Source organism: Symphalangus syndactylus, chromosome 7 (assembly GCF_028878055.3).
Source record: "Symphalangus syndactylus isolate Jambi chromosome 7, NHGRI_mSymSyn1-v2.1_pri, whole genome shotgun sequence".
Taxonomy (NCBI): domain Eukaryota; kingdom Metazoa; phylum Chordata; class Mammalia; order Primates; family Hylobatidae; genus Symphalangus; species Symphalangus syndactylus.
The window spans coordinates 7,504,267-7,522,983 of NC_072429.2; the positions used below are offsets into that span (position 1 = coordinate 7,504,267).

The window sequence follows — 18,717 nt, forward strand, 5'->3', positions numbered from 1 at the left end:
ATATCAAGGCCAGGGAAATGGCTGGGCTGGGTGGGGCTGTGGACCCAGTGGTCCCACTGGGAGCTGGGCCTAGGCCAGGATGACTCTTCTTTCTTCTTTCTTCCTTCTTTCTTCTCTTCTCCTCCTCCTCCTTTCTTCCTCTTCTTCTTTTCTTCTTCTTCTTCCTCCTTCTCCATTTTTTTTTTTTTTTGAGATGGAGTTTCATTCTTGCTCCTGGAGTGCAATGGCACAATCTCGGCTCACTGCAACCTCTGCCTCCCAGGTTCAAGCGATTCTCTTGCCTCAGCCTCCCGAGTAGCTGGGATTACAGGTGCCTGCCATCACTCTCTGCTAATTGTTTGTATTTTTATTAGAGACAGGGTTTCACCGTGTTGTCCAGGCTGGTCTTGATCTCCTGACCTCAGGTGATCCACCCACCTCAGCCTCCCAAAGTGCTGGGATTACAGGTGTGAGCCACTGAGTGCAGCCCTCCTGCAGAACGTATTTGGCTGGTAGGTGTCAGGGCCAGCACAAACAGAGTACAGCTGACCCTTAAACATTGTGGAGGTTAGAGGCGCTGACCCCTGCACAGCCAAAAATCCACTACATCTTTTGGCCCCTCCAAAACTTAACTACCAATAGCCTACTGTTGACGGAAAGCCTTAAAGATAACATAAACAGTCCAGGAACACCTGTTTTGTATGGTAAGTGTGTTATACACTGTGTTCTTACAATAAAGTAAGCTAGAGAAAAGAAAATGTTAAGAAAATCATAAAATACATTTATAGTACTGTACTGTATCAATACCATGAGTTTATGTCATCCATTTACAAGATGAATCGTCTGGGAGGGTGGCACCTGCAGACCTCAATCTATAATACATATCAAGCAACTTACATTTTTCTTATTGTCATGACTTTTCTTTGCTTCTTGGGGGCGCTTCCAGCACCACTAATGGCACTTTGTATGGGTCCCAGGGTGTTATTGAAGATTTACAGTACTGCACCAAACATGATGAAAAAAACACAAGAACTGAGAGAGAGCTCTTTTTTTTTTTTTTTTTTTTTGAGACGGAGTCTCGCTCTGTCACCCAGGCTGGAGTGCAGTGGCGCAATCTCGGCTCGCTCTGTCACCGAGGCTGGAGTGCAGTGGCGCAATCTCGGCTCACTGCAAACTCCACCTCCCGGGTTCACGCCATTCTCCTGCCTCAGCCTCCCGAGTAGCTGGGACTATAGGCGCCTGCCACCAGGCCCGGCTATTTTTTTTATTTTTAGTAGAGACGGGGTTTCACCGTGTTATCCAGGATGGTCTTGATCTCCTGACCTTGTGATCCGCCCGCCTCGGCCTCCCAAAGTGCTGGGATTACAGGCGTGAGCCACCGCGCCCGGCCTCCCCTTTATTTTTTTTTAAATGAAGTCTTGCTCTGTTGCCCAGGTGGGAGTGCAGTGGCACGATCTCGACTCGCTGCAACCTCTGCCTGCCAGGTTCAAGTGATTCTCTTGCCTCAGCCTCCCGAGTAGCTGGGATTACAGGTGTGCGCCACCACGCCTGGCTAATTTTTATATTTTTAGTAGAGACAATTAAAAGGTCAGCAGGAAAAGGTGTCACCGTATTGGCTAGGCTGATCTTGATCTCCTGACCTCGGCCACCCCAAGTGCTGGGATTACAAGCATGAGCCACTGCGCCCAGCCAAGAGATCCCTTTTTACTGTGATCTACAATTTACTGGAGGGACAAACTGCTTCCTTGGAGCTGATGAGACGCATGGCGCTTTAAGCAGATCATCGCCACTCTCAAGCCCACTGCAGTAACTACAGGAGATGGCTGCGAGATCAGCAGAGCAGTACAGCATGTGCTACAGTTAATTGTATGCAGTTGTAAGTTTTTTGTCAAACAATTTTAATCCAGTTAATGGTAAGCAAAGCGCAATGCCATGAAAAGCCATGTATTTTGCATGTTTAAACTGTTTTTCATTGTCTTTGCTTGTCAGGTTTTGAAGGTGGGACCCGCTCCTGTCTTCTTTCTAGTGGTAGAAAATGGCACATATTGTTCTGGGGTGCCACTCACGCTGAATTTCTGGTTTGTCCAAAGAATCTGCGAGCAGGAGGTGGTTTTGTTGTTGGGGGATCATGAGTCTGAGTGAAGCAGGATGCCATTTGGGAGGCAGCATGCTTCCAGCCACATCCCAGAATGTTTCTGTCATTCATTTCAGTATATGTGACCCATCAGTGGTAGCCAAAAATTGCTTGTTGTCTTCATAGTATGTTTCCATATTTTTCCTCCCCCACTCATGTGCCAACCCTCCCATCATTTGCCCTGAAAAAAATTCGTAACTAGCCATGGAGGCAGCTGTAGCTGCTGACCTGCTGCAGGCTGGGCTTCAGGACCTGCAGTCATTCGGCCTCGTCCTTCAGGCTGCGGCTATATTTATACTGCACCTTTACATTTCTCTTTTTTTTTTTTTTTTTTTTTTTTGAGACGGAGTCTTGCTCTATCACCCAGGCTGGAGTGCAGTGGCCCGATCTCGGCTCACTGCAAGCTCCGCCTCCCGGGTTCACGCCATTCTCCTGCCTCAGCCTCTCCGAGTAGCTGGGACTACAGGCGCCCGCCACCACGCCCGGCTAATTTTTTTTGTATTTTTAGTAGAGACGGGGTTTCACTGTGGTCTCGATCTCCTGACCTCGTGATCCACCCGCCTCGGCCTCCCAAAGTGCTGGGATTACAAGCGTGAGCCACCGCGCCCGGCGACCTTTACATTTCTCTTAACTACGAATGTGCCACGTAGTGTTTGCATGTGTAAGTTTTGACCAAAAAAACTTTTTTTTATTTTCTTTTTTGAGACGGAGTCTTGCTCTGTCCCCCAGATTGGAGTGCAGTGGCACGATCTCGGCTCACTGCCTCCCAGGTTCAAGTGATTCTTCTGCCTCAGCCTCCCAAATAGCTGGGATTACAGGTGCCCACCACCACGCCCAGCTAGTTTTCATATTTTTAGTAGAGACAGGGTTTCACCAGGTTGGCCAGGCTGGTCTCAAACTCCTGACCTCAGGTGATCCACCCACCTCAGCCTCCCAAAGTGCTGGGCTTACAGGCATAAGCCACTGCGCCCGGTAAAAAAATTTTTTTTTGGAGACAGGATCTTGCTATGTTGCCCAGGCAGGAGTACAGTGGTGTGACCTTGGTTCACTGCAGCCTCAAACTCCTGGGCTCAAGCAATTCTCCTATCTCAGCCTCCCAAGTAGCTAGGACTACAGGCATGTGCCACCATATCCAGCTAATTGTAGAGACGAAGGTCTCACTGTTTCCCAGGCTGGTCTGAAACTCCTGGCTTCAAGTGATTCTCCCACCTCAGCCTCGCAAAGTGTTAAGATTACACGTGTGAGCCACTGCACCTAGACTAACTTCTTTCTGTAATAGATTTGTGTATATTTTATGGTAGTAAATGATAAAATAGACTAGTACCTACATATATTTTATGCGTCCATGACATACCTAGCTTTTTCTTAATTTGTTCAATATCTCTAAGGCAACACGGTTCAGATGTGAGTTTTTTCAAATTGTCACAAATTTCAAAAAAAATTTCCAATATATTTATTGAAAAAACCCACGTGTAAGTGGCCCCAGGCAGTTGAGACCTTGTGTTGTTCAGGGGTCAGCTGCATTTCCCCTCTGCCACACCCGCTTCTCTGGGCGTTCGGACCCTTCTTGCAGAGCCGCCACGGTTGCCTGAGTTGCTATTCTCTTCCTTGTGGGCCATGGCTTCCTGGGAAGCTTCAGAGAGCCGAGCTGGCAGCCTACAGGCACTGCTTCCTGGGGGCTCTGCCAGGGTGCTGAGTCCTAGGTCACAGCAGAGCCACCCTCTTGCCTGGCTGCCAAGGAGGCCTCTGATGGATCTCACATTGTGCCTTTTCTAGTGATTAATCAGGGTCAGCTTTTCATTACCTTTCTCCGAGGCATCACCTATAACCCCAGCAACATCTCCCTCAAGGTCACAGTCACTCCTCCACTTACACTTCCCAAAGGCCTAGGGTACTCTATTCCCTTCCTCAGTGTCCTGCCCTGGTGTCACCACGGCGAACGTTTAACAGTTCCTCTTTACAGCTGTCCCACTTGCCATGGGTGATGGGGACATCATGGCCAGCGGCCAGCAGCCAGCAGCGAGCCAGCTTACAGTCGGCTTCCTGGGACCACTCCCCGCACCAACTCTCTCGAGCCAGGTGCCCCAAAGGCAGATTTCAAAGGGCATCAGCACCACTCATAAGGGAGCAAGGGCTGCTGGAGTGGGCAGGCGAGAGGTGGAACTGAGATGCAGACGCAGCAGAAGCCTCAGCCGACAGCACTGGTGCAGTGGAGCCAGGATGGCTCTTTGGAGATGTCCCAAATTGAGGCAAGGGCGTTGGGGTCTCCATACTCCCATATTGACAAGTCTCCAGACATGGGCTGCCCCTTGAAGAGGGCATAACCTTGGGCAGCTCCCTTCCACTGAACACAATTCCCAGGAAGAGTCAGCTGTGAGCTGGTGGCAGCTCCGAACGAGTGTCCAACACTCCTGGAAATGGATCTCAGTCCTGACAGGCATCTGGGCTGTATCACAGCCTCTGTGACTGTCCGCTCAGTCTGGTCCAATCTCCCCGCTTTGGGACAGCCACAAAGAGGTCCCATACATGGTCAGCAGTGGCACACTTAGCAGGGTGAGGCTTAGACTCGCCCTGTTCTCATGCTCTGGTGTTCTTACAATGCCATAGGTCTATTAAGAAGTGGACCCAGGGGAGGGGAATCCAGGATCAATTGGATAGAGTAGGTTAAACGCAAGGAATGACAGACAGCTGCAAAGTTTAAGGAACGTGCCTGTTACTGCACAAGCAAGAATCAAAAAGAAGCCACAGATTTATCTTTTTATGTTTTAAGGGACAGGGTTGGCTGGGTGTGGTGGCTCACGCCTGTAATCCTAACACTGGGAGGCTGAGGCAGGAGGCTCGCATGAGCCCAGGAGTTTCAGACCAGCCCGGGCAACATACTAAGACCCTGTCTCTACAAAAATGTTTTTAAAAAATTAGCTTGGCATGGTGACGCCTGTAGCCCCAGCTACTCGGGAGGCTGAGGTGGGAGGAGTGCTTGAGCCCAGGAGGTGCAGGCTGCAGTGAGCTATGATCATGCTACTGCATTCCAGCCTGAGCAATTCATAGTGAGACCATCTCAAAAAAAAAAAAAAAAAAAAAAAGACAGTCTTGCTATGTTGCCTAGGCTGGAGTGCAGTGGCTATTCACAGGTAAAATCATAGCTCATTGCAGCCCCAAACTCCTGGCCTCAAGCAACCGTCTCTCTTCAGTCTCCTGCGTAGCTGAGACTACAAGCAAATGCCACCATGCCCAGCAAGATTTGATTTTTTTCATTTTTCAGGCAGTGTCTCACTCTGTCACCCAGGCTGGAACGTAGTGGTACCATCATGGCTCACTGCCGCCTCGCCCTCCCAGTCTCAAGCAAGCCTCCCATCTCAGCCTCCCTAGTAGCTGGGACTACAGGCGTGTGTCACCACGCTCGGCTAATTTTTTGTAGAGATGGAGTCTCACCATGTTGCCCAGGCTGGTCTCAAACTACTGGACTCAAGCAATACTCCTGCCTTGGCCTTCCAAAGTGCTGGGATTATAGGCATGAGCCACCGCACCCTGCCAAGATTTAAATTCTTTATTACTTGGGGACTAGGACCTCCTTAGGCCTCTAGCTCTAGATAGGTCGGATGGCAGTATCTATAGCTCTTAAAGATTCTGCATGTGGTTGGACTCTGTCTTGCGTTATATAAAATAATCTGTTATTACAAGTATAGAACCAGCCTAAAACTTTAAAATTCCTGAGAAATAATATCAGTAGCAATAAATCCAGAAGTAGTGAGCAAGCAGTTGTCTCTGCTACATAAAATGTAGTTAGATCTTAATAAGGATACAAAATTCCAGTTTTTCGTCCTCAGTCTTGAAAAGTTCTGCTTTCCAGGCACAAAGAAAAGTGGAGGCCTCCGCATTGATCCCACATAGCAATCTAATGCGGCCTGCTGCTTCTCACCACAGCCCATGCGGTCAGGGCTTGCTTAAGGTCGCCTGCAGTGTGGAAATCCTCAGAGTAAGTCCGTTCTGCAGCCCTGCCTCCAGCAGACAGCTGCTGCATTTGTTTGTTTTTGCAGCAGATGGCATCTAGTTCTTCCCAATGTACGTTACCCCTCCCAGAAGACTCACAGGGTGGTGGATTCCTGAATTCTGCCCTTGTGGCGCTGGTTTCTGCTCTGGAGTTATCTTTCCCAATGTCCATGAAATGGTTTTCATGCACTAGCTAAACTCTGCAGCTCAGCTTACTATAACCGTGCGAAGAGCACATTATCCATGAAGCATAAGTAAAGCCAATCTGAAGAGTGGCCAGGACATTAACTGCCTGAAGGCAAAAGGGGAAGAAAGGTCCAGTCAAGAACACTTGTCACCACTCACCATTCCCTGTGCTGGCCAGGGCAGGGCCTGGAACACTGAAGTTCAGCCACTAGCTCTTTTTTTTTTTTTTTTTTTTTTGAGACGGGGTCTTGCACTGTCGCCCAGGCTGGAGTGCAGTGGCGCGATCTCGGCTCACTGCAAGCTCCGCCTCCCAGGTTCACACCATTCTCCTGCCTCAGCCTCTCCGAGTAGCTGGGACTACAGGCGCCCGCCACCACGCCCGGCTAATTTTTTGTATTTTTAGTAGAGATGGGGTTTCACCGTGGTCTCGATCTCCTGACCTCGTGATCCGCCCGCCTCGGCCTCCCAAAGTGCTGGGATTACAAGCATGAGCCACCGCGCCCAGCCTCAGCCACTAGCTTTGGACCAAGTTCACAGGTAGCTAACATCTTGCATCTTTCAACAGCTTTAGAGCCACATTGCCAGCTCCAGGCATCAGCTGGCTGGCCTGCAGGGAGCATTACTGATAATGCCACCAACCATGGTGTGCCATCCAACTCCGGGGCAAGCAAGAGACCCTGGAGCTTGTCCTTGACTTACCTTGGGCATCTTCTGGGGCTGGACTGGGGAGGCGGGCAAGCCTTGCCCAGGCTGGCAGAGGTTTCAGAACAGCGCAGGCCCGCACTGCAGGCTCGTTGCAGCTCACAGGCACCTGGAGGATGGCAAGAGCCACCATCCTACTAAATGCAGTGGCATATTGCTTGCTTTTAAATTTGTGGGTTTTTGTTGTTATTTTTTTGAGACAGAGTTTAGCTTTGTCGCCCAGGCTGGAATGCAGTGGCACGATCCTGGCACTAAAATCTCTGCCTCTTAGGTTCAAGCCATTCTCCTGCCTCAGTCTCCCAAGTAGCTGGGACTACCGGCACATGCCACCACGCCCAGCTAATTTTTGTATTTTTAGTAGAGACAGGGTTTTGCCATGTTGGCCAGGCTGGTCTCGAACTCTTGATCTCAGGTGATCTGTCTGCCTGGGCCTCCCAAAGTGCTGGGATTACAAGCGTGAGCCACTGTGCCTGGCCTGCTTTTAAATTTAACATGTGCAGGCATCTGTTAACTTGCTCCTCAGCACTCCTCCCTCTTCCTGTTAACAGCACTTTTTTTTGAGACAGGGTTTCTGCTGCCCAGGCTGCAGTGCAGTGGCATGATCTTGGCTCACTGCAGCCTCAACCTCCTGGGTTGAAGTGATCCTCCAATCTCATCCTCCTGAGTAGCTGGGACCACAAGTGTGTGCTACCATGCCTAATGTTTTTTTTTGTTGTTGTTATTGTTTTTACAGAAACAGGGTCTCTCTATGTTGCCCAGGCTGGTCTCAGTGATCCTCCCACCTTGGCCTCCCAAAGTGCTGTGATTAGGCCTATGTTGTGTGTCACTTTCTTAAGAGACCTACGTTGCTACCATGTCTACAGTAGTCTGTGGCCCACCCCAGCCTCTGCAGCCCCACTGCCCTCTCTCGTTACCTGGCTTTAGTTTCTCCCGAACACTTACCTGACCTGCGTGAGAACTCCTTCCCATGAGACTGTGAGCTCTGCAGTGCAGGGACCTTGCCTTCCTGTACTGCCGCAATTCCTGCCATATTCCCTGCCTCTAGGGCAATGCCTGGCCACAGCAGGTGCTCCCTAAACATTTGCCGAGTGAACTGTCCCTTACCGAGTCCTCCTCCATCACCCCCAAGCCTGGCTGGTGACCTGGAGAGACTTGGGATAGTGGCAGGCTGCAGGGATCTGGAACTGCCTGGGCCTTGCCACTACTGAGGCCTGGCCATCCGACGTCTCCTTTGATTCTGAAAGTTACTGGGAACCTTAAAAATGGGCTGTAGGGAAATAATTTATAGGATTCTATTAGCCAGATTTCTTTTCTATTGGCTTGCAAGTTAAGAGCCCCAACAAAACCATTATTCCAAATGACTATGTCCAAATCCTTCATAAATATTTCAAATGGCTGCATCCTATCTCATGGAGTGGAAGCACCAGTTTGCTTAACCAATCCCCTAGGGCAGCAGTTTAGCATCTAATTTTCTGCGACTGTAAACAGCCATACTAAGAACACCACTGTGCTGTACCTTTTTCTATACCCAGAATCATTTTCGAGGATCGCTTCTCAGAATTGCAACTGCCTAGGCAGACACAGCACGAACATTTTACGGAGCTTGATAACTTCTACAAAATTTCTTCCCACAAAAAATCATACAGCAGCCAGCCTCCCATACTGCAGCCAGCACTGGGCACCGCTCAGCGCTGTGCATCTCCCAGGCAGAGCCACTCACTTCTGTTCTCGTTTGTGTTTTTGGATCACTGCACATAACGTGCATTCTTAGCCAAGAATTCACAGGGAGTCTCCGCAGTTTTCCTCCTTCACTGTGCCTTCTATGGCAAGGCCACAAACACTGTTTCCTGTGTGTCACAGATGTCTTCCCCTTTTTATTAGCATAATCTAGCTTTCTGAGTCTATCGTGGCATGTTTCCTCGCTGTGGTCCCCTGAAGGCCGTTCTTCTCTGCCCTTTGAGGAACTCCAGCCTCTCCCAGGCTGCCCTGCCCCCTGCTCCCAGCAAAGCAAAGCAGGGAGAGTTCTGAGGTGAGACGCCCCATTCACCCTTTCAGTCCAGGCTCCATCATCTGGTCCCCTTTCACAGTGTGACATGCCAGAGCACATCATTCTTACAATTAAAAAAAGAGAAAACCAAGCTCTATGCTGAAAAGAAACTAAATAGGACATGGAGCAGACAGACTTCAGGGGCAAACCTAAGAGATCTACATGAAGCACGAGAATCACCCAGCAGCTACGACAGCACAGTTGTCCGGCCCAGCTCCCTCCATCAGCTGCATGGATGCCTGTGAGTCCCGGAGACAGGCTGCTTTCTCAGGGTGATGCTAGCTCTAATTTAGTATCTATCAGCAGATAACAGAAGCTCCTCTGAGGCTTCAACCAAACCAGCTCCCACTCAACAATGTACAATAAGAAAGCAGCTAAATCTATGACTCAACGAGCATTTCTTTAAAGAAAATAAAAATAAAAAAAAAAAACAAGAAAAGCAAGCAGCTAAATTACAGAAGAAAACCAATCCCCAAACTTCTGCCAGCAGACTCCAGGTGATGTCAAATACAAAGGTTGTTTCCATACTAGCAAAATACTTTATTTTTATAATGATAAAACAAGGAAAGTAAAGATTTCTTTTTGGTGTATACCAGAGTTAAGGGCAGTAGAAGAATATGGGGATTAATAGGACTTTTATGCACTTTTGATGACAATAAAAAGTTAACAATACCAACCGTTTGCCATAAAACTTATCATAGCTCCCCCAAAACACACATATAAAGGATCATAGTTTTAAAATCTATAAAAGTAAAAAATATACAGTTGGAAGCTCTAGCGCTTATTCCATCTTTCATATAAAATTGTAAACATTTATTTACACAAAGCAAATGTGTATAACAAAAGTCTGAGCACCCTTTTCTTCTGAGTCGTGGCTCCTGGAAGATGGGGCTGTGCACAGAAGCAAAGTCATCTCCTCCCCTGACTCCCGAAAGCCAGATTCATAAATAAAGCCATGGGCAGCTCCCTGGGGGGACCCCAAGAATCACATTTTATTGCTATGACACTGCAGCAAGTGAGGAGCCCACTGTGTCGCCGGCCCCAGGACTAAGGCAGAGTGCAGGGCCAGCAAGCCCTGGGGACAGCGGTGGGAGACGGGGCAGCAGCCAGATGGGGTCAGGAGAGGAACAAGGATCCACAACCAGCCTTCAGCCGATTTTTGGGAGAAAAGCCGCTGAGGCCACCCTCTTCCCCTTCAGACTGGGGAACTCGCTCAGAGGGTGGAATTTTCACTGGCTTTATGAGTCACCCCTTCTTTGAGAGCTAAACTGAGTACATGGGAAAGGTAGGGAAGGTGTTTTAAGGAGAAATGGCCGACATACCACCTGGGGTGGCAAATGGCTATTAGAAAAGAAGATCTGAGGGTCCAAGTACCCCCAGTGAGAAAGGCACTGCTGGTGCAAAGTAACTACCGATGTGTGTACAACCTCTCGGCCCCTCACCGCGACTCAGGCTGGTTGCAGAGTATTTTCCTTGGCTCAATTCTCACATAGGACACTCCTGAATGATCCGCTGGGAGACTCCAGGGAAACAGAAATGGGGCTGCAGTTTCTCCATAGAACACTCTGCATCTGAGCCACTTTTCAGCATTCTCTTTTCTCTCCACCATTCTGTGTAAAAGGGTCTCACCCTGTGCTTACCACTTTGCTTTCGTTACGGGGAAGTGCTCTCTCCATCTTCGTTTTCAAAAAACAGCTCACATGTCATATTCTATTTTGCGGACCCTCAGCTTAGTCAAGTCCACTTGAATCTTTAGAAAGGATGTCTTAGTGTTATAAAGCAATCTCTTTAAAAAGTGCAAGTCATCTGACATGGGAGTGGCAGAAGTTGTCAAACAAAGTGGAATTGCTTCCTCTGGGCCGGCCTGCGGCCTCCTTCCCCAAAACCTTTATGCTAGGGTTCCCTTAGGAATTCTAAGACTCTTGCTTTCCCCCTCCAATGGAGTAAATAATTGTTTTCCATTTGGGCTGCAGAGAGGAAGGAGAGGCACACAGAAAGGCCACAGGTAAAGGAAAGACATCTGTGCACAACTGCACAATGACCACGCTCCCACCATGGGCAACATACACGTTCAGAGAAACTGCAGAAGGTGGGGAGACATAATACTCCAGGACACAGGACCCCCACATCTCTACCTTCCACATGTAGCCTGGGGTCCGGCTGCCAGGACATGGGAGGAAGGGATTCCTGGGGGCCTTGGGAGGGAGGAGGAGGAGCTGCTAGGAAGACCCTAGCTGTGTCACCAGACCTACTATTCTATGCCTCCTGTCCCTTTTTGGCATACGCAGTCAACAGCCTGCACTTAGGGAAATAATTTTCCAGTGGCCTCCTTCTCCCCTGAAAGCTGACAAAGAGCAGAAACAAAAAAGGCTCTTAATCAAAAGGAAACCCTAGGTTTCCAATGCCACTTAATTGATTTAAACCATCACCTACCCTAATCTGTTTAAAAACCTTTTGTAAAAAAATTTAAAAATCTTTTCTATGCTACAAATTGCAAATAATTCTGCTATATAAAGTTTCAACAAAAACTTGTCCCCAACACTGGGGTAAGTGGAAAAATCTTGGATAAAATCACCATGATGGCACAGATTTTTATAAGCCTGATATTGTGGGGTTTCACTGTTGTTACTGTTGGTTTTTTGGTCATTTGGATAGAAAACCACCTTTAGAACCCTATCCTGCTGTCCCAACACCAGGTACTGATGCCAGCAGATGGGCTGGGGCCAGCCCGATGGACCTCAACTGCTGGCCTGAGGGGCGCAGCCACAGACCCTGCCCAGGGCCAGCCTCACCTGGAGCTTGGGCTATACCTGCCCAGCTCCCCAGGCCATGGGCTTTTGGTCCAAAGTAGTTGCTCTTTCTTTGAATTTGAGAATAAAAATATAGGATGAATGAACACTAAAATCACTACAAATCCTTCCATTACTGAGACCCTAACAGGTCGTCCAAATCATTCATCCACTCCTCGGAAGTCCTGTTCTTCAGCAGGGAGTCGATCAGATCGGTGTGTCCAGCCACACTAGAGAGCCCACTGCCACCTGGCTGCCCGCTGTAGGCAAAAGGCAGCTCCTGGCCCGCAGTCCGCACAGGGTAGGCCTGGGTGCAGTGCAGCCCCGCCCGACCGCCCATCTGTGAGGCAGGGCTCTGGCTGAAGGCCCCCAGCTCAGGCCCTGCTGGGTTCAGGCCAGGCAAGCCCTGCTGAGGGGCTGTTGGGGGTGGTGCTGGGGCAGGGGCGCTGGTCCTCTGCTGTGCACTCACTGGGGGTAGCAAGGACCCCACGGCAGCTGCTGAGCTCATGGGAGCCATGGGCCTGTTGGGCATTGCCTGGGAGAACTGCGGGCTAGACATTTTCAGGTGGGCCTGCTGCTGCATGTGGAAACTGGAGGCTGCAGTGAAGGGACTCACGTTGCTGTTCCCTGGGGTCTGGCCACTCAGGTTCGGCATTCCCTGATGCTGCCAGGAGGAATTCTGGCCTCCCATGGCTGGTGACACCCTTGGGACTGGTGGCTTTGTTAAACCAGGGTTCAGGGTCCCCTTATTGTGCTGCTGGGAGAGGCCAGAGCTTCCCAGAGAGTTCTGCCCATAGGCAGCTGAGACGGAGGTGTTCTGGCCCGCGCTGGTCTGCCGTGGAATATGGGCATGTCCATTGGTGGCCTGTGGCGGGGGCTGGGCAACTATCTGGGTTATGCCAGAAGCCATGCCATAGAGGCTGCTCTGAGGCATGTTTTGGGAGCCAGGGAACTGAGCCATACCCCGGTCCTGTTGGCCTGAGTTTGTGGGGAGAGAGGAAACTGAAGCGTGTCCAGGGCCCATTGGCATCAGATTCCCAGCCTGAGGGAACACTCGAGGACAGCTGGAGTTGGATGGACCCAAGGTGTTCATGCCGGGCACGGCAGCAGAGGACCCTACAAGACAGAGAAGAGTCTGGCAGTCAGGAGTCGACCACCACTGGGTCCCTCTGAGACCCGAGCCGCAGCACCAGAAGTCTCACGTTCACAGCACACTGGGAAGAGGGCCCTGGGGAACACAGGGCAGAAAGCCTCCCACAGGTGGAATGGAGGCCTGGTCTCTGAAACAATGATGGGGTTCAGAAAGGCACAGAGGAAGGGCAAAGCCCCAGGGGAGAGAAAACCAGTGACCTGCTTCATCTAACTTTCAAGCAGCCACCAAATTTCTACTGTGTGGGGACCCTGTGGTGGGCACTGGGGATTCTGAGGTGGACTCAACGCAAGATCCGCCTCTGGGAGTCAAAGTTAGCACATGGCATGATGGGGCGCAATGGGGCATGGGCATGCCTGGCCAGCAGGCTGCAGGGTGCAGGCCGGAAGCCCTGGCATCGGGGAAGGCTTGAGAGAGATGGTGATGAATCCACTAGGTTTAAAAGCACATAAGTTTAGCAATTTAACAGTTTGGGGAAAAAGCGCATTCCAGGCAAGTGTGTGCAAAGGCAGAGTCAGAAAAAGGCACCTGTGTGGGGAACTTCCAGAGGCTGGCCGTGGCCAGGGTATGGAGACAGTGGCCAGCTGGTTAGAGATAAAATGGAAGAGCTAGTTCCGGCCAGATAGGGAAGAGCTGTGGATGGCGTGTGAAGAACGGGGTTGTGGCCGGGCGTGGTGGTTCACGCCTGTAATCCCAGCACTTTGGGAGACCGAGGCGGGCGAATCACGAGGTCAGGAGATCAAGACCATCCTGGCCAACACAGTGAAACCCTGTCTCTACTAAAAATACGAAAATTAGCCAGGCGTGGCGGCGCATGCCCCCAGCTACTCGGGAGGCTGAGGCAGGAGAATTGCTTGAATCTGGGAGGCAGAGGCTGCAGTGAGCCGAGATCGTGCCACTGCACTCCAGCCTGGGCGAAAGAGCAAGACTCTGTCTCAAACAAACAAACAAACAAACAAACAAAGAACAGGGTTGTAAAGCCCAAGAGTGGCTGGACTGAGAGTGTGGCTGAGACCATGCTGGGGAGAGGCTGTTCAGTCACAGAGATGAGGGAGGGCAGACCATGTGCGAATGGGGGGTGGAGGCACAGGACTGTGTGACAACATCTCACCAGACAATATACCACCTTATGGCACACCATTTATACTAAGAAATGACAAGATGGCCAAAGGAGGGAGGAGTCGCAGGAAATTACCAGATCTTCACTGAGTACCCACTCTGTGGCAGGTGCTATGCTGGAGAGACAGCAGAGGATGGAAGAGAAAGCACCCCTGTGCTCAGGGAACTGCTGTCTAGGCCTCTTGGCTTAAGCAATGGACATGTGGCAACACCATTCACTGAAATAGGTTTTGTGGGTAGGAGAGTCACTGTTCAGGGATTGGCCGTAACTCAGCGCTTTGTTCTTCTTCCTCTCTACTAGCAACTATATAATAAAAACTGGGGCCGGGCATGGTAGCTCACGCCTGTAATCCCAGCACTTTGGAAGGCCGAGGCGGGCAGATCACAAGGTCAGGTATGCGAGATCAGCCTGCCCAACATGGTGAAACCCCGTCTCTACTAAAAATACAAAAGTCAGCCGGGCATGGTGGCGCCTGTAATCCCAGCCACTTGGGAGGCTGAAGCAGGAGAATCTCTTGAACCTAGGAAGTGGAGGTTGCAGTGAGCTGAGATCACGCCACTGCACTGCAGCCTGGGCGACAGACCAAGACTCTGTCTCAAAACAACAATAATAAAATTGGGTTGAGGAAAAGAGGAGAGCTGAAACAGGCTATTTCATTCCCATCAATAATCCACAAAATGTCAGACGGGTCTGAAGGCAGAAAACATGGGTCAGACCCATGCTTTTGAAATGCCTGCAGATTTTAACCTCACGTTGACCCCAAGTAGCACACACATAAAACCGCACCTGGTCTCCTCCAGGACACACAGCTGCAGTTAGTCTCTCTGGGACCCTTTATAGCAAGGTGCCAAATAAGGAAAAACAGGTTAAAACAGGTTTCTAAGACATTCTCAGAGGAGCTAGGAAGGCGGGCAGACCAGAGCTTCCTGTGTCCATTCCCTGAAATCTCTGTGCATTTCTGGAGGGATGGCCTATGAAGTTCCCTGGCACATCTCAGAGGCAACAGCGAGACTCAAGTGTGCTTCCTGCCCTTTTCTGGCCAACTGTCCACTAGTGATGCTGCCATCTGTGATACTCAAGTGAGCAGATGGGAGGACAGAAAGAAGCCACAGGCCACGCAAGTGCATTAGGTCCTTATCTGGAAGATAGGAGAGTCATTTTTTGAAGACACATAAAAGCAGAAGCAAAGAACTTTCTTGAGAATTACAGAAGCTATTTCCTGCTGATAAGATGTCCTCCAACTAGAAATGATTTTGCTTCAGAAAACTGTACAGCCAGGGACCCCGCAAAGGTAGTTCTAGTGGTCTGCCTCTGTGCCCTCTTCTCCTGATGCCGTGGAGTAACTAGAAAACCAGGACCCTTAGGCAAACTGAGGTGTATATGATGACAATGCATGCAGCTTGATGAAGTCAAGGCATAGAGCTCGGCAGACAGCAGGGATTCAACCAGCACCAGGCAGCGGCCTCCCCTGTCCCTGCTCCTCATGCAGACACCCCCTACCTGTGAACTGTCCAACCTGCTGTGGGAAGCTGCCTTGTGTCGCGTCTTGGTACTGGGGTGGTGGGCGGGTCAGATGGCGCTGAAACTGTTGCTTCTCCTAGAAAATGCCAAGAACAACAAAACAAAACCAACATATAACAAAATCCAAAACAAATGGAGTGAGGGAGGTCAGAAGAAAGTAACTTATCCAAGTTTGTTACTCACAAATGGGCTCCTGTGGAAATAGTGCTGATTTCATTTTGGGGTTTTTAAATAGTATGAAACAGATCTACGGAGCAATGACTTTTTTAAAAGGTAGGTATATCTGTTTTTAAAAAATGGAGAGCTGGTTAGGAAAATGCAAATCACAGCTACAATGAGATCCCACTAGGATGGCCAGAATCAAAGTCAGATAACAAGTGGTTGGTGAGGATGTAGAGGAATCAGCACCCTCATATACCACTGGTAGGAATGTAAAATGAGACAGCCTGTAAAACAGTCTGACAGTTCCTCCAAAGGTTAAACATAAAAATTACCATGTGATGAAGCAATTCCACTCCCAGGTATCTACCCAAGAAAAATGAAAACAGATGTCTATATGAAAACTTGTACATGAATGTTCACAGCAACAATACTCATTAACAGCCCAAACAAGAAACCTAAATGTTCATGAACAGACGAATGAATAAAATGTAACATGTCCATACAATGGAATATTATTATCAAGAGGAATCAATTGCTGTTACATAGTACATGATTGAAAATGACATAACATAAATATAAAATGTCCAGAACAGACAAAATTTTTTTTTTTTGAGATGGAGTCTCGCTCTGTTGCCCAGGCTGGAGTGCAGTGGCGCGATCTCGGCTCACTGCAAGCTCCCCTCCCGGGTTCACGCCATTCTCCTGCCTCAGCCGCCCAAGTAGCTGGGACTACAGGCGCCCGCCACCACGCCCAGCTAATTTTTTGTATTTTTAGTAGAGATGGGGTTTCACTGTGTTAGCCAGGATGGTCTTGATCTCCTGACCTCATGATCTGCCCCCCTCGGCCTCCCAAAGTGCTGGGATTACAGGCGTGAGCCACCGCGCCCGGCCCAGAGCAGACAATTATAGAGATAGAAAGTAGATCAGGAGCTGGAGAGGCTGGGTGGATGGGAGAATGGCTGCTCATGGGTATGGGATTTGTTTTAGGGTAATGAAAATGTCAAAAATGGATTGTGGTAATGGTTGCACAACTGTGATATACTAAAAATGACTAAATTGTTCACTGAAGTGGGTGAAGTATATGCTATGTGAATTACATCACAATAAAGCTGCTTTTTTTAAAGGCAGAACTGAGGCAGTGATTGTCCTCAATGAACTTCACTGTCTGGAGCCAGTTCTTATGTCTTAAAGATATAATTTAAGGCCAGGCGTGGTGGCTCACGCCTGTAATCTCAGCACTTTGGGAGGCCGAGATGGGTGGATCACTTGAGGTCAGGAGTTCAAGACCAGCCTGGCCAACATGGTGAAACCCCATCTCTACTAAAAACACAAAAATTAGCCAGGCATGCCGGGCGTGGTGGCTCACGCTTGTAATCCCAGCACTTTGGGAGGCTGAGGCGGGAGGATCACGAGGTCAGGAGATCGAGACCATGGTGAAACCCCGTCTCTACTAAAAATATAAAAAAATTAGCCGGGCGTGGTGGTGGGCGCCTGTAGTCCCAGCTACTCAGAGAGGCTGAGGAAGGAGAATGGCATGAACCTGGCAGGCGGAGCTTGAAGTGAGCCGAGATCACGCCACTGCACTCCAGCCTGGGTGACAGAGCGAGACTCCGTCTCAAAAAAAAAAAAAAAAAATTAGCCAGGCATGGTGGTTCTCGCCTGTAGTCCCAGCTACTCGGGAGGCTGAGGCAGGAGAATTGCATGAACCTATGAGGTGGAGGCTGCAGTGAGCCAAGATCGCGCCACTGCAGTGCAGCCTGGGTGACAGAGCAAGACTCTGTCTCAATAACAAAAAAAAGAACTCTCACTTGTAACCCTTTAGTGCCTGCGCACTATACTTGGTAACCAAGCGAGTGAACTGTGTTTCCCCTCAGGGATGACTTCACTTCCCTCTTCACATTCTGGCTTATAACAGGCTCTGTAGTGGCAGCAAAGCTGACCCCATAGTGGACTGACAGACACGTGAGCTCAGTGGCTTGGAAGCTGCTGACCAGAAACATGGGAAAACGTCCCTTCCACAAACAGTTTTAGCCCCCGAGTCTGCCTTGAGTACTCTGCACTAAGTGACATGAAGCAGCTTCTGACATAGACTGCCCCTGTCTGAGAAATGCCACATTCCTGGAAAGATGTTTTTAAAAGGCAAAGCACTCTAACAACAGGCATGCAAGTCAGTGCAAATCCACACACACAAGCAGAAGGTGTGAGTGCAGCAGTGACTCAGGGTGCAGGCAAAGGTGGGAAGCAGTGGTTTCCTTCCACCTTTCTTTTTACCTGTTCTGCGAGAAGGTGCTGTTGCCTCTGAAGGAACTGCTGTTGCTGTAAATGCTTTTGCTGCTGCTCCCTTTGTTTCTGTTGGTCCAAAAGCAACTGATGCTGCTTCATTACAGCGGCCTGTTGCTGGCTGCTGAGATAGGGGGAGCTGTTGTGGGAGCTGGCCACGGACACGGCAGGAGGCTGGGTCCCAACACTGGCAGCCTGGGCTGGCACAGGGACACTGGAAGGGTTCTGCTCCTGTCAACACAGATAGGAGACCGTGAAGTCTCTAAGCTCTGATCAGACCAAATAAGCTCCATTCAGTGAATTCAAGGTTCACTCTCTTGAAGCCAAGTCTCTGCTTCCCTTCTGACCTCCAATCCCACAGGGCTGGAGCACAGACCAAAAGTGATGACATCTGAGCATACAGGCGCCTAGCAACAAACAATTACTCCACACGTGTTAGTTTTGCTCCCAGTGATTCACCAGTGACAAAGGTATGGTTTTACATTAAGCAGATGTAAGCTTTCATATTTGCGCACTATAGTTCCAGTAAGCAATCGAGGCTTAGAAATGCTCACTTATCAGGACATGTGAGTGCAGAGGGGGTCAATAGGGGAAGAATACTTTTTTTTTTTTTTTGAGACAGAGTTTCGCTCTTGTTGCCCAGGCTGGAGTGCAATG

General features: G+C 49.6%; 1 protein-coding gene across 1 annotated transcript in view; it reads right to left on the minus strand.

Moving 5' to 3' along the window:
• Positions 1-9,554: 9,554 nt before the first annotated feature.
• The window catches only part of MAML1 (mastermind like transcriptional coactivator 1), a 52,851-nt gene continuing 43,688 nt past the window's right edge, over positions 9,555-18,717 (minus strand). The window contains exons 3-5 of the mRNA XM_055284946.2: positions 18,052-18,291; positions 15,598-15,694; positions 9,555-12,943 (exon numbers count right to left, since the gene is read on the minus strand). Coding sequence (XP_055140921.1) covers positions 11,961-12,943; positions 15,598-15,694; positions 18,052-18,291 — 1,320 coding nt within the window. The 3' untranslated portion in view covers positions 9,555-11,960. The remainder of the gene's footprint in view (positions 12,944-15,597; positions 15,695-18,051; positions 18,292-18,717) is intronic.